Raw genomic sequence first — 16,291 nt, forward strand, 5'->3', positions numbered from 1 at the left:
TGTACCAGAATGTCTTGTATGAGTATCAATAATCGAAATAATCCAATGAAATAAGGAACGGACGATTTGGACCAAAGTTAACACCTTACACAGCCTAATATCGCAAGTGCATTTGAGAATTTTTATTACCACACAAGCCGAAAGGCCCAACATAAAAATCAACAGTAGGTTTTCTGATATGACAGAGGTGCATTCAAAATGAATGTTTCTGCTGTAAGCACAATTGAACCATGATACTTGATTTTTTCATTTTTAAATGCAAGCCATTATCACTACATAAGTAGTAAGGCCAAGCATATAAAATCAACAGTACAGTTTTTTATATATGATGGGCACGTTTGAAATTAATGTTTTTGTTTAAAGCACAATTGAAGAACAATACTTGATTTTTTTGCATTTTAAACTTTACTGCAAGTGATTATGTATAAAAAATAATTTTATAAATCAACAGTACGTTCTCTACAGTGCAATGTAAACTACAATGTATTGTGGACTAAGTCACTGCGGGGGAGGCATGTGAAGTTACCCTCAGTGGACTGCAATGAGTCCTCAACTAGAGCAGGCAATCAATCGGTTTAATTGAAAAATGGACAATTTTGCCAACTTTGATTATAATAAAATATGGGAGGGTGAAACCTTCATTGATCCTCATTCAGGTCTGGACAACATAGTGTCATCCTGCTACTAACCTTATAAACATATGCAACTGTCAGGTTGAAGATTGCCCATTTGCATTTCAAACGCCAGCTCTTGTGATTCGAAACAAAACTGGTTTGTTAATCATTTGTCCATCATAATGTGGTAATTTCTACTGAACTCTTTTAGGGTTTCATCTATAGACCCTTAGTTTACAGAGCAGAGAGCCATAAAGTAAGGCATTAAGAAAGGCTCTTACCACCTGCCGACTAGGCAATCTTCACTTGAAAATAATAGTTTTCCAAACAAGAAACACTCAGCTTCACACAAACCCTTGTCAGACACAATATGATTACAGACTCCTTGTGGGCAAATTAAATTTAGCCTTGGTCGCTAGGTCATAGGTTCTTTATAGGCAAACTAAAAGTTATGAACTATTAAACGGAGCAGCAGTTTCACAATCTCAGTCACATACAAATCCACTATGAAATTCCTACAGCTACATAGCTAGAAAATGGGGCTATTAAACCTGACATAGTGATATGGAACAAGAGGGAGAAAGTGGCAGCCCTAGTTGAAGTAAGCGTCCCTAATGATGCTGGCCTTAACAGAGCAGAGAGGAAGAAAATAACAAAATACCAAGGACTTATGTACGACATGAAAAGAAACTGCAATCTTAAGGAGATATCAATCATACTAGTCATTATAGGAGCAACCGGGCTAATGAAAATGAATTTCAAAAACTATCTGGTGAATAGACCCGGTGAACCAAGTGCAAGAGAAATACAAACAATAGCACTTAAAGGGTCAGTTAAAATCTTAAAAAGATCTCTCGATTCAGATAACTAAACTAATGGGAAAATGTTTGGCATCCGGTAGAATGCCCCATCCCCAATAAAAACAAAGTGATAAGAAAATTAAAACAAAAGAGTGTATAGGCAAAACCTTTTTCTTCGAGATACTTTGAACACTTATTAACTCATTAATTTTGGTTGTGCTAACAAATCGTAAATAAAATGTTTATACTTTTATATGGATAGACTTTGTTATTCTTTTGATATTGACTTTTCCATTACAAAAAGGCCCTGGAAATAAAGTTTAACTTCTAACTGGTAAGCAGAGAATGATATTTTTTATTTAAAACAAAATGAGTAAAAAAAATGTCATATGTCCAACAAAAAAAAACTTTCCTTTACCACTCTCCAGCCAAAACCAATTTTACTGACCTTTGGATTCAGTCCAAATAAAAATGACCATAATACTGAAAATTATGGTGTGCTCATGTATCATAGAAATCGACTCATCAAGGCATATGAAAAAGTTGGTTTACAGAGGCAAGTGAGTATTAAGCTTTTGTTTTAATACTGTTAGTGTATTCTTCAATACTGTATATGTATATATATGTTTGTGTGTTCTAGGTTAAAGATAATCAAAAGTAAGAACTAATGAATTTAACAAGATTATTAACGATAAAGAAAAGAGTAAGATATACTTTTATTTATACTGTATATAATATTTTGATTGCAGAAATTCCCCTTTGAATCAAATTACCATAGGTTTGCAATAACAGATGCCACATACAAATTTATTATGTCTAAACTAATATCCACCATCTTATGTAACTTTTAATTTTCTCATGCATGAATTCTGCAATAATGGATTTTTGTCACCACTTAACATGATCACAGGCTTCGTTCAGGTGAAAGCCGATTTTATGGAGATCTCTGTATGAGGTGTTTGCTCATCACATCAGTTTTCCTCTGTCGCTTCCCAATAACTTCTAATCTAAAGGCACGTTTGGCAATGATGTCATGGTTTACCCTCAGCACGTACAGTAAACAAGATAAAAAAGAGTAGCTGTTTTGGCTAACCCCACCCTTGCACATTAATTACAATGGTTGGGCAAGCCCACTACGCATCCCTTATAGGGGATACCCTAGTGTGTACCATGTTTGAAGACTTATTTGTAGTTGTACAGCATGATACAATACTTTGGCTTGTGCATTTTTCATCTTCCGCCAGTAAACCCACCTTCACGTTAACCTATAACATGGTTCCTCTGAATCTGAGAATTCTAATGCTTCTTTGGCCAGTGCCATACTTAAATGGTGATACATAATAGTGATATTTTTATATCTGAAGCACAAAAAATGTTTAATATAAAATCTAAATGTTTCAAACTTTTATTGATGCTTTGTATAACTCCAAGTGCAAAGGAAACTTCAAGCATTTATGTCTATTTTTTTCATGTTTGCATATTTCAGAATTATCCCATTATACAGGACTAATCATTGAGAATTTCGTTTTGTCTTTTTTTATGTAAACTAGACTGGATTTCCTTGTGAAACCTCAGTTTCTTTAAGGTTTTAGTCTTATATATATATATATATATATATATATATATATATATATAATCCTGCACATACTTTGAATTCTAACGGCTACATGTCAAAAAAAATTTTCACTCGTTCTATGTTATCCATACTTTGAATGATAACGGCTATTTATTCATTTGAAAAACGAATAAAAACCTCCTTTTTACATTACAAACATGACAAATATATTTTTAAATATTATACTTGTATTTTATTTCTTCAAATTAATCATCCCTAGGAAGTCTTGAAATAAAGACAAAACATTGATAAACAGATAAATAATTTTGGTTTGTTCCATTTTCATTTCGTGTGTGTGTGTGTGTGTGTGTGTGTGTGTGTGTGTGTGTGTGTATATATATATAGATAGAGAGAGAGGGGAAGTCACCAAAGATGATTTTTTTTTTTTAAAAAAACATCTTTAATATCAAAAACAAATCTGTTTTGAAAATAGGTAGAAACAATTGCATATTTGTTTTTTAAAACAAATTTGGAACATTTATTAAATTATATTTTGAGCTTTATTAATATTTTATCTAAACTAGACTGGATCTCCTTGTAAAACCTCTATTTAGTTATTAACCCAACTTTTGTGTGCTTTTAAATAAAATTAAATAATATATAAGCAAATTACCAAAATCTGAAATTACATGTTGGTTGTATGTCTTTGTTTTATCTGTTAATCTTGAATTTTTTTTTATTTCTCAGGCCAATGAATTGGGAATTGGTGTTGTCGGGGTCGTGGAGGTTGACTTTTTAGATCCTATTCATAATAAACAAGATTTTAAGCGAACTGACAGATACAAGTGAGTTTTTGTTTTTTGTTGTTTTTTTTCTTGATTTCTTTTTCTTTTTTTTTCTTTTTTATTTTTTTTTATTTTTTATTTTTTTGGATTTTTTCTTTTTTTGATTTTTTCTTTTTTTGATTTTTTTTCTTTTGATTTTCTTTTGATTTTTTTTTTCTTTTGATTTTCTTTTTTTTTTTCTTTTGATTTTTCTTCTTTTTTTTTCTTGATTTCTTAAATTTTTTCTTTCAATCTTTTATTGTCTATGCCCAGACTATTCCTGGATCGAATATGGCCATCTTAACTAAAAGTAGTAAAGTGTCATAGTTATTGACAATTTTGTACATCTTATCGAGGTTTGCTTATAATTGAATAATGGTAAGAAACTGAACATTCATGGCTGAAACTTGGACAAGTCAGGCATCAACTGAAGTTTATTTGTACTAAATATTGTTAGACTGCATTGAAGTGATTGTGAATTTTATTTTTATTTTTTCACATCAAATGCATTTGTCGTTCATCTGCCTTACTGGGGCAATTTTTGCTCCGTGTGTGTGTCTGTGTGTCTGCATTGTAATGAACCAAAGGTCATTGGAATACTGGAATTAAAGAAGTCAAACTATTCTACAAAGCACTCTTAGAGAAAGGAGAATTCATTCCATTGCATGCTGTTTAACTCCCGTCCGTGACTAGTGATATCTGTCGTCGCAATGATCACCTGGTCACTGAAAATGTCAAAGGGGGAGAGAAAGTTAATTACATGCTAAGTGCATAACATAATTATATTATTTTGTTAGACACCTTTTTATGTGTTATATAATGTGTGTGTGTGTGGTATCTGATCACTTGGTTGCTTCTGTCAAGTGTCATTTCATTAGTCTATCTATCATATCTTGTTTGCTTAACACTTCCACTAAGGTCAAGAAACCCTTTGCTTACTACTCTGTTGTTCATTTGAATGCCTACTAGACACTATCCTTGAATGTCTAAGATTTCTCTGTACAGGGATTTGTCAGAAAAACCTGGCATAAGGATACTTTCCCGATAAGTAAACTCTTGCTAAATATTCCAAATCACAATATTTGTAGCCCAACTAAGATCTCCTCAGTATGGCTAATCCACACACTCTTGTAGGAAGAATGTTACACCTTCTCCAACCTCAAGTAACAACATGAAGCTGGATACTCAGCTAGGTTAGATGAATTCTTGTCCTGGAATCTGGTAAGACCAAGAGATGACAAAAAATATATAACATTGAAATGGTCAATTGGGAAGAGGAAAATTATGTTCACAACTTCTTTATTAACTCAGTGTTTGAGATGTAAAGGAGAACTTTAATGAAATATTCGAATATCTATGGAAATTGAAGGGGGGGGGGGCTTCATTTCTCAAAACTTTGAAGTAAAGCAAAACAGAAAGTCTAAATATTGACTCTTCCAATTCTAGCTTACACAGGTGGAAATAACTTATTGATCTCTCTTGGCACATTCTGTCTTGTCACTAAGATGTACGAGTCAACATATCTAATAGCGAATCTACCTTCATATATATATATATATATATATATATATATATAGTGAGAATGTGTGTGAGGACACTTTTCAACCTATATATTAAATGAATTTTTTATCTACAGACTTGAAATTTGGTATATAGAGTGTTCAGACACGTGGAAAACTTTTTAATCGGTTTTCATCCAGAAAGGGCTCAAATTAAAAAATTTGTGGAGGGGGGGGGGGGCATCTGATTGTTATCTGTTTAACTGTTTCACGAATGCGTATGCATGAATCATTCAAATGATAAATTCCTGATAAGAATAAGTAAGTTTGAAAGCACTATTTAAAGATTTTATCAAGCTGACTAATGGTTATCGTACTTACTGTTTTTAGGTTTTGGTTTTAGCTCGTTTTTTTTTTACTTACAAGAAGTGAACTGTTTAGAAAAAACAATACTCGCATGCATATGTCTCAATTTCTGTATGAATTGAAATATAATATTTATACATATTTTATGACTGGACAACGCTGGACGGCCTGCTTGTGTGTATGTATATATATATATATATATATATATATATATATATATATATATATATATATATATATATATATATATATACACACACACACATATATACATATAAAGGGCGAATGAACTCTTTTTCTGGGTCAACGGCCAACTAGCACCATGTATATTTGTGTGTGTGTATATGTGTATTGGGGTGGAGAGGACTCCCGTAAGCCGTGGTGAAGGCAACCTTTCTAGGAAAAGCAAATCTCTGATTTAAAAAACCATAAAGCAGAAGACCATTACCCGCATTAAGCTGGTCTGCAGTTTAATTTGTTGCTGGCTATCTTGCTCTTGCTTGTTGCTGGATCTCAACATTTTGAACCAAGAGAGAGACTTAGCTGTCGTACAAAGCTAAGACTCTGTAACATCATATTTGTATAGATACTCCCTCAGACATTTGGGCTCATGGATTTTAAATGTCTGAGGGAGTGGCACTCGTCTGACAAGACGTTGCAATCATCATATATATATATATATATATATATATATATATATATATATATATATATATGCAAGCTAAATCTTGCTTTCTGACATTTGCATCTACAGCAAATTCTACCTGACCACTAATATTTACTAATAACCCTATGTACATCAATATTTGTAACACTTTATTTTTTTTTTTATTTGCTTGTGACCATATATACTTTGCATCATGAAATTGATGCAGCTCATGAGATCACAAGACAATAGTGAAAATGTACAAGTATAAATAATGCTTACATGATTTGTTTTTTGTTTGTTTCAGTTCATTCATGTCATCACTTGGCACCAAATTAAATGATTATTGGAATGAAAAATGTGGAACGGGAGTAACGGGAAAAAGTAATTCAAACCCAACCAAGTGAGTTATTTTCTAAGACATAAAATTTTAATGAGTCCCTTTTTTATCCATCATTTCTTCAATAATATTTGAAAGTGTATCAAAAACTAAATATCAACATATGTAATATTTGGAAATATTCAATTTACCTTGATACATTTTTTTTTTTTTAGGCGAGTAAATGTTTCCTCCCAGGAACATCTTAATATGTAGAGGATCATGTATATATATATTGTGACTATTTTCAGTATTTACTTCAACAATTCTAAATACATTAGGAATTCTGAAGATACTAGGTACTTAATCTTAACATTTTTTCCTTTCCCTTTACAAAACTCAGTCATTTTCTGCAAAGTCAAAAACAAAATTTCCTTCTATGAAACAACCAAACCAAATATCATGAATAAATATTTGAAAATATTTAAAAAAAAAAACCTGGAGCATCAAAACTTACCAAAATTGTTGGATTTGGCATTAAATAACCAGAAAAGGGTTAATATGACGTCAAACCAAACAATCAGTATGTCAGTAGAGAATGTTAGTAGCATGCCAAGTATGTTGTACAGAAACTTTTGGATTAAAATTCATTCCCAGAATAGTTTTGTACCACTTATATGTCCCCCTACATGGATATGTTTAACTGTATTTCTAAATTCATAATGGTCAGTTAGTCAGTTTGAGTGAATCCTGTGCACATAAATAAACATGTATGCATATCAGATTTTATATGAATAGAAATATGGAGATACATTATTAGAAATCTACATATGATAAATAAACTACACTGAAACGCATTTCATTTCTGATGATTCTTAATAAGCTTTACTCATGTAATTGAATTGTTGAAGTACGTATTAAAATCAAAAAAAATGTTAAGTATTATTATACAGACTGGAACGATAAACTTGTCGCCCTAAAGAAAACAACATTATAGCTTTATTTGAAAACTTTTATTGAAAAAAATCAAGTTACCTGAATTGATTCTGTACTAGAGCTGATATCTATTCAATGTAGACGCTTTCAGCCTCAATCACTGCCTCGATACAGGTCCAGAACTAGGAGCATGCCTTTTCCACAAGCGCCAGCGGGAACCTAGCAGATGGCGGCGATTAGGCTGGCTTTGGTGTTGTGGGAGGTCATGTTGGTGATGTTCTTGCTGTGTGACCAAACGAAGTAGTTCAGCAGGTTTAAGTCTGGGAGTGGAGGGACTAGTGAGAGAAGGGTACAAAGTCGTAGCACTCTTTCTCAAGCTAAGCCTGGGTCTCTTTGGACTTGTGAACTCGTACTGTGTCTTACTGCCACACCCAGGGTCTGCCAGCAGCCACTTGATTGCACCAGGGAATCACCACACTTTAGTACATCAAGGTACACTTTGGTGTTGACTTTCAAGCCGACTTCGTAGATGTGTGGTGGCATGATATGGCCCTCACTTGAAACCACACCAAAGACCATAACTGTGGCTGAAAACTTTGTTGAGCTATGCTCTCAAGTGTTGAACTATTCGGATTTTCATTTTGGGGGTGCTGGTAATGGTCCTGTTGTCATAACTTGGATCAGTAGAGAGCATGAGTTGTACAGCGGCACATCTCTGATCTCACTCATTGAACATTGTGTCACTTTCAGACATGATAGAAAACTTCTATTGCTCTTGGGATTTGTACACAACTGGCCAATTAGTAGATGGTCTGCAACAAAAAAGAAAAACAGTTTTCATCAAACAGAAATGGGATCCTTTATCTTTTCTAGGGCGACAATGTTATCGTTCCATCCTGTATCATATAACTAAATAAAAATGTGTTTGTGTGAATTTGTAAACAAAATTATATGCAAGTATTGTACGTGTACATTTTTTATAGATAAATCCACCTACAAGCAAAATAAAGTTTGTAATTTATTACTCTTTAAAGGAAATGAATTTTTAAATTGCAAAAAAGAAAAAAAAAAAACTTTATCATAAAATTCTTTTTTTCTTTTTCTTAGAGCCATTCCATTCGCAAGGTTAGTATTGAATTTTCTTAATATTATTTGATGATGGTGAAAGAAAAAGTGAATGATAAGATAAGTGGTGAGAGAAATTTAATGATATAAATATTTGAGATAAGAGAGATGGGGTTCTATTATGACATCACAATATATTGTACAGTAGAACACCAGGATATGGCATTAAAAATTAGTAACAAAATACAGTACAGTATCCTAGGGCCACCCGATACCAGGGTTCTACTGTATTCTGAAATCTTTTGTGAAATCTAAGTAAAAACATTATCAAAATGTTTGAGTTAAATTATTTATTGAACCTGTCCCAGGACAAATAAAATTAATTCTCTGAACAAAAATTTTGCACTATTATATGTCTCGTATAATGGATCAAATTCTGTACAAATTTGATCTATTTTAATTTTCAAATGGAGGATTGGGCTCATATTATGCTACCTAAAAAGTCTTTAAAATATCACAAAGAAACTGAAATTTTGCAAATATTGATTATCTCATACCGAATTCGTTTAGCTATTCACATCCTTATATATATATATATATATATATATATATATATGTTTTTTTTTTTTTTTCGTTTATCACTCCTATGTTACAATTAAAAAGGTTACTGTTATTACAATCAATACATAATATTCTGAAATACTGTGAATAGAGTACACCTCAATGATTAAGAGAGTTTTGTTTGTTTTTTAAATAAATTAATGCTTGATGTTATTAATTTGGAATTGTGTGTGTGTAATGGAATATTTGTGACATTTATTCAATTTGAGAAAACATTAATTTGTTAAACTTTCATATTGTTCTGTGTATTTTATCAGCTGTGTTGCTTTTATTCGGGCAATAATATTCTTATTTTTAACTGTTAGTATTTATTGTTATTTATTTTATCCCATATAACAGTTTCATTATTTTCATGATGTATTACAGTGTTCGTATGGACTTGAAAAGTCCTTGAATTTTTGCTTTTGCCTTGAAAAGGTCTTATTTCTATTGTTACCTTGAAAATTTGTAAAATGCCTTGAAAACTTCTTGAAAATTGTATTTATATTCAGTAAAAATTTGTTAAAATATTAAAAATAAAGTCGAAATAAATACTATCAAATTATATTTTAAGTATTAATCAAAATACCATTAAAATGTTTTTAAAAATATTGGGTAGTTTTGTGAGAGATTCAAATCTCTGTCTATTTTTGTTCTCATTTATAATTTAATGGGGGGGGGTGTAATGGCAGACGCTATAAATAAAATTACACCCATCCTTTCTACAAAAAAATACTTTCCTTGTGCGGATAGGACTGTCTAATATTGAAACTCTAAATTTTGATAATTTAAAATTAGGCCGGCTGAGAAAAAAAAAAAAAACCTTGTTAGGAAATTAGAAGCTGTAAAGAGAGTTAATATTTGAGATGAAATATAAAGCATTTAAAACTTTTTAAAAACCACAAAAAATGATGCAGGTCGATTGCAAAGTAACTTTTATTGACTATGGTAACATTTGTTTGTTGTATATTTGATTTTTTTTTTTTTTTACCACTCTTTCGAATTTTTGTGGATTGTAAAACAAACTCCAAATTTTGTTTTGAAAACTTGAATTTTGTCTGGAGAAAGCTTTGAAAAAGTCCTTGAAAATGGAAATTCAAAATCTGTACAAACCCTGTATTAAAAAAGTTTGTTTTGATTTTACATATTTTCATCAATATTAGTTAGCAGCTAGTGATGAGATGATTCCAATACAATTATCAATTCTAATTCTTTTAAAACCTCTAAATATTTTGCTTTATTTTTGGATTGCTATAAGAATACATCTAATATGTTCATATATTTCGACACAAGTAAAATTACACTTGTGAAAGTGATCTATAGATTTTAGTTTTACTGGTAGTTTAAAATCAATCATTTTGTAAATAGTACAAGTAAAAGAAAATTAATTTTAAAACAATAAAAAGAATCGTTGTTGGCATCAGGAAATAAGCACATATTTTTCCGATTCTGATTAATAGTCGCAAAACTAATTGTAATGTGTCGTGTTTAATATGTTTATTTTCAGGTTTCAATTTTACATATGCATTTATCATATTAACCTCTAGAAAACTTATTTTTGGATTAAAAACTGCATTAATCATCTGCTTTGCAATTAATTATGTTATGAATTCGTTGTTTTTGAAAAGTAAATGTTTTTGATGTAATATGATTTGCTTATTAAAAACATTTACTTTTTCTTTTTTGTATCGAAATTCTTTTTTTATCTAATTCATATTTTTAATGTAAAATAATAAGGATTCATTTTTTTTTTTTTTGTATTATAGTAAATTAACACCTCCAGCTATATCACCTCTCTTTCTCTCCAGAAACTATACTTTTGTGATTATGTTTGAACACGCTGAAGAACTTGACAGAAAGGAAAAAATTTGGCATGATTGATTTTGCATATAAATTTAACATAAAATTATCCCCCATTTCCTGGCCACTATAAAATTTTAGGGCAATTAACAGCTTTAAAAAAAAAAAAAAATGGGGGATTACTTTGTTAATTTTATATATGAAACTGATCTACTGTTGTGTTGCGGAGGTTCATATTGGGGATATGTTGAATGGGGCTCCGAAAAGGGGCTGATAATGACATATCTATTACACACACGGAGCTGGGACATTTATACAAGAGTTCTTGTTAACAAAGAGGAGGGGATATACATTACTTGAGGGGGGAGTTATACAAGGTTCATTAAAATGATGAAAAAACACATTTACCTTTTCGGTTGTAAAGATGACACAAAGATAACGGTTACAAAATATAGGCGGTGATTTCTTTATTCATCTGTCAGCTGATTGATGATATCAGGAATTCAAACTTGTATAACTACATGGCCTCTCTTCTACCCTTTGCTTCTAAGGGAGTAACTCCGCTAAGTCGCTCCCGACTCTATCACTGTCACAGTGATTGTGTTCTGATTCTCTCTCTAATTCTCCTAATTTCAAACAATATATTTATTTAATAATAATTCTTCTAATTTCAAACAATATATTTATTTAATAAATAAACATCAAATTTTCTGTTGAAAATATTCAATATATTGAGAAATTACTTTGTTTATGACGTCAGAAGTCTACTGTCAACCATCGTGACTATATCACATTTTCTACATGTCTGTGCAAACACACTTTTGGCAAACAAAGAATTCTCCATTTTAATTGTTCAATATCTAACCTATTTTTAATTATTTATAACTCGTATTGTCCATTCTTTTTGCTGACATATTTAATATCCAGTTATTCTAAAAGAATGAACAATCGCCTTTTTTCTGACATAAATAACTTTTAGTTATTTCTAAAAGAATTAACAATGGACTGCATTTCTAGGATTTCAATTATCCACTTGCCTACAGGGTTCGATTCTAGCCTTTTCCTAATATTATTTTCAATTATTTAGTCTGCCTTTTTACTTACATGTGAAGGGGACAGCCCTTCTCATGTAACACTACTCTAAATTTTAAAATAATGGAGGGGAGGTCTCCTTTCTGTCAAGTTTTTCTAGTTCATACATAATCACAATATAAAGTAGAATCTCATTTCAGGAGGGAGAGCAGTGGATTAACTCAAATGAGGGTGTTAATCTATAAATTTACTTGTTTGCCTTTATTAATTGAACTGCATAATTTTAATGACAAAATTTCAGATTAATCAACGACTTTCTTAAATCTTTGTCAACAAATATTAGAACTGTTGTTTGAATTTTAAACTGTCTTACATTTTTTAAATGAGGGTGTTTCGTTGTTAGCAGTAATTCTTTATAAAATGAACCTTACAAACCAAACACTTTTTTCTTAATATTAAATCATCAAAATATTAAAATCATCTCTCAGATGAGGATTAATGCAATGGATAGCTTATCAGTTAAATGTTGCTAAATATTGAGAAAACAATATACACTTTTTCTTTTTTTTTGTCTACCATATTAGATGACTATTGCATGTTGACCATGGTAACACAAAGTGACCTTCTCCATGAAACTATTATTTACGTTTTTTTTTCAATGTCCCATTGCAGGGCTCTACAGACAAATTTATTTTTAATTGGCCTTTGACAATTACGTTTATTGGCCACATAGAAAAGTTTCTAGCCAAACCCACGTGATTTTTGGGATATGACATCTTTGGACCTTAACAAATGTGTACATCATAAAGATTTTTCTGAATATAAAATTTTTTTTTTTTTTTTTTAAATAATAAATAAACATCAAATTTTCTGTTGAAAATATAAACATTTGGATTTCTTCAAATGTTTTTTTAAACAACCTTCATTAAAAAAAAAAAAGGGTATGTTTATTGTTTTAATAATTTGACTTTGCTCATTTTATTAAAAAAAAAATAATGGCTGAAAAGACATTTTTCACTCTGTAATGAGCTTTGGAAGATTGTTGATGGAAAAACACAATTGGTAAAAGATAAACATTTGATTATTTGTAATCGCCACTTGGAAAAATCGCTCACAAATGCGAATGCTGAACTCAATGTAAAGCCCTGCATTGCTTGGGATCATCTTTTACCAAGTAATTCCTAGTCGTTTTTGGTCTGCTACATCTGTTTAAGCAACAGGTGTTTTGTTCAACATGTATAGACATATTATACAAAACACCAGTTGGATATTATACATGATGCCAATACATAGATAAAAACTCTGTGAGTGTCTGTTACATACTTTTCAAGTTTTAGATAGACATAAAAATTTGTCTTTTAGATAATTAATGATTATCCAATAGGCTGTAAATCAATTAACTTTTAAGCTTGTTGCTTAATGATATACTTGTTAGATTAGCAGGATAATTAATCTTGTCCAATTTAAACTCCCATCAAGATGGCCTAGGGGCTCTTGCTACCCTCTGTTGTGTTTGATAATATATCCTTCTAAATGTTAATCGATAACATTTCTCATGATCTTAGCTTGTACAGGAAGGGTCAAATGTTTAAATCTTTTGTGATCCCTTGTTTAAAATGAGTTTCCTGTTTCCATCATAACACCATCTTTGTCTAAGCAAATATGTCCCCCCCCCCCAGTAATATTTCACTCAAGAAACATAGAAAATTATGTTCATGAAATGTCTAAAACATCAACTATTGTGAGCATTCTGTGCTACCATAGTTTTCAATAAAGACAAATCCTAAATTAAATATTTATTTATTCTTATACTGAATATGATTTGATCAACACTCGTTTCCTGAAGGCTTTTTTTTTTTTTTTTAAGTTCTGGGGTTGAGTTGTTTTAGAAAAATCTCTTTTGTTCTACTTTGATATAATCTGTAATCAAATTTAAATAAGTCATTCATCTTTCAGCTTTCTCTGTATTTCTCCCATCCACACTCATTCCATGTTGACCCAACTACTTTCTAATGGTTCTTGATATGAGTATTTAGAGAAAGAGTGACTCTCTTTGTGTTGTCATCTAATTTACATGTCTCTCTATGCACCATAAACATGTAAATTAGATGGCAAAATTAGTATTTTTATTTCTATTATAGAATAATAAAGTATAATAGTCTATATAGTAATAAACATAAAAGACTAATAGAGATTTATTATTATTACTTATGCGAGAAGAATGTCTCCAAAGATGTCACAGTTTATGAATGTTCAAATGACATCAAAGTAAAATGAATAGTGGTTCTTACAACTGTTCATGGGTATGTTATTCATATATATATATATATATATATATATATATATATATATATGTGGTGACAGATCAGAGTTATAACATTGAGATTTAATGTCAGTTTCAAAGCAAAAAAAAAGCTAACACTTACTTCTAAGAGAATTAAAAATGTACATTGAACAAATCAGTTTATTGTTTTGTGAAAACTGTACATCATCAAAATGAAACTTCATGCAAAATCTCTTCAAATGTCCAGAAAAATAACACCAAAATCTAATGGCAAAATTGGTTTGACAAATATCGAAAAACAGTTTTAAATCACAGAAAACTTGCATTCAAATATTCAGAAAAAAATATTGAGTTTCATTTTGCATCAGAAGTTGATTCCCATAAGAATAGATCTGAACTAGATAAAATAATTGTTTTCTTATATTATCACATACACACGCACGTACATACATTAGGCGAAGCTCTTTGTAAATAAAAACAAATGGAGCACTGTGAGAGTGGCAGTTGATGTTTGTTTAAAGTATTATTAGATATTATTGCCAAAGGCACCAATCCTTTGGTTTGTTGGTTAGAGCTACTATCAACTATATGGTTGTTGGTTCGATCCCCGGCTCTGGATAGGTGTTGATCTAGCCACACTGAAGAGCTGCGATACAGCAAAACAGTCTGTTTGGATGATTATATATACATATATATTGAAATCTAGATTTTAAGAATCTATCATGCCAAAATTTTTACTTTTTTTTTTAAATTTATTAATAGCATTGAAATTTAAAAAAAAAAATTTTTATTTATGTTAAAAAGAAAAAATTAACTGAATTTCACCATAATATAACTTTGAAGGTTCTTTTTGCAAATTTTTCTATAATCCAATCTTAATTTTTTTTATTTCTCCATTGTTTTGACAGAATGTTTTCTGGGTATGTATATATTTATTTCTGGCGTGTTATCCTATTGTTATGACTTCCATCAGATTTTTATTAACTTGTATTATTTAGCCTGAATCGCAATAACAGAATGTTAAAATAACATTAAACGACATTAAAAAAAAACTTTTTATTTTATACTTTATTTGAAGAATTGATACAATATATTTCTTGATTTTTTTTTTTTTTTTTTTTTATATATTTATATTACGCCTGTTTTTAATTGCAAATATCGCTCCATACATGACCAGGTATATAATCACCTCCTACCTGGTTTAGAGAGTGGGTTAGTCTATTGGAATGCTATCTACTTCAATCCAAATTTGTTTTTCTGATAATTGGAAGGAAAATTCATCCCCTCCATATATTATTGCACTTTTTTCTTTTGCTAGATACACAATACACACTAACATGACTGTCTTTTAAACTTTATGATCTTGAACCACCGTGTTCACCTGTTTAACGTCCATTTACACACATTGTCTCTTTTTCTTTTGTTCTTTCAACAGATTTTCTTGTATTATATCTTCAACACATATTATAAATAGTTCCACACTGAAACCCTTAGTGTGGCCAAAATAGACTTTACATTTGAGGCCATTGATGGGACGTTTGGATGTGAGTTTTTGTAACTTTGTGACCAGATAGTTTATGATCATTTTTGTAACTTTGTGATCAGATAGTTTATGATCATAAATGAAGTGCATGATGTGGATTGGCAAAGTTTCTACTTTCTTGCGCAGTTTTACAGTCCAGTTGATACATTCAACTCCCTAGAAGACTATAGAAAGGACATCAAGTCCAATCAGAATCCTCAAGGGTTTAAAGCAAGGTGGGCCTTTCAACACTTCTATTCTGCATTGTTATGGGATTAGTTACTTGGGAAACAGAACAATGTAAGTCTGGTCTTTTGTCCAATCTAAGCTATACGAATGACATAGCTGCAATGAATAACTCCAGCTCTGATTTGCAGTTATTTCTGGTTAATCTTGTGAAGTACTCATAAGTTGGTTTTCTATTAACAT

General features: G+C 30.7%; 1 protein-coding gene across 2 annotated transcripts in view; it reads left to right on the forward strand.

The window, feature by feature from the left end:
- Positions 1-16,291, forward strand: part of LOC145239814 (MORC family CW-type zinc finger protein 3-like) — a 108,325-nt gene that overhangs the window by 61,081 nt on the left and 30,953 nt on the right. For both annotated transcript variants that reach the window (XM_080103342.1, XM_080103343.1), the window contains exons 8-11: positions 1,843-1,974; positions 3,717-3,814; positions 6,612-6,707; positions 8,667-8,684. In XM_080103342.1, coding sequence (XP_079959468.1) covers positions 1,843-1,974; positions 3,717-3,814; positions 6,612-6,707; positions 8,667-8,684 — 344 coding nt within the window. The remainder of the gene's footprint in view (positions 1-1,842; positions 1,975-3,716; positions 3,815-6,611; positions 6,708-8,666; positions 8,685-16,291) is intronic.

Source organism: Euprymna scolopes, chromosome 19 (assembly GCF_053919585.1).
Source record: "Euprymna scolopes isolate OS-2025 chromosome 19, ASM5391958v1, whole genome shotgun sequence".
NCBI classification, from domain to species: domain Eukaryota; kingdom Metazoa; phylum Mollusca; class Cephalopoda; order Sepiida; family Sepiolidae; genus Euprymna; species Euprymna scolopes.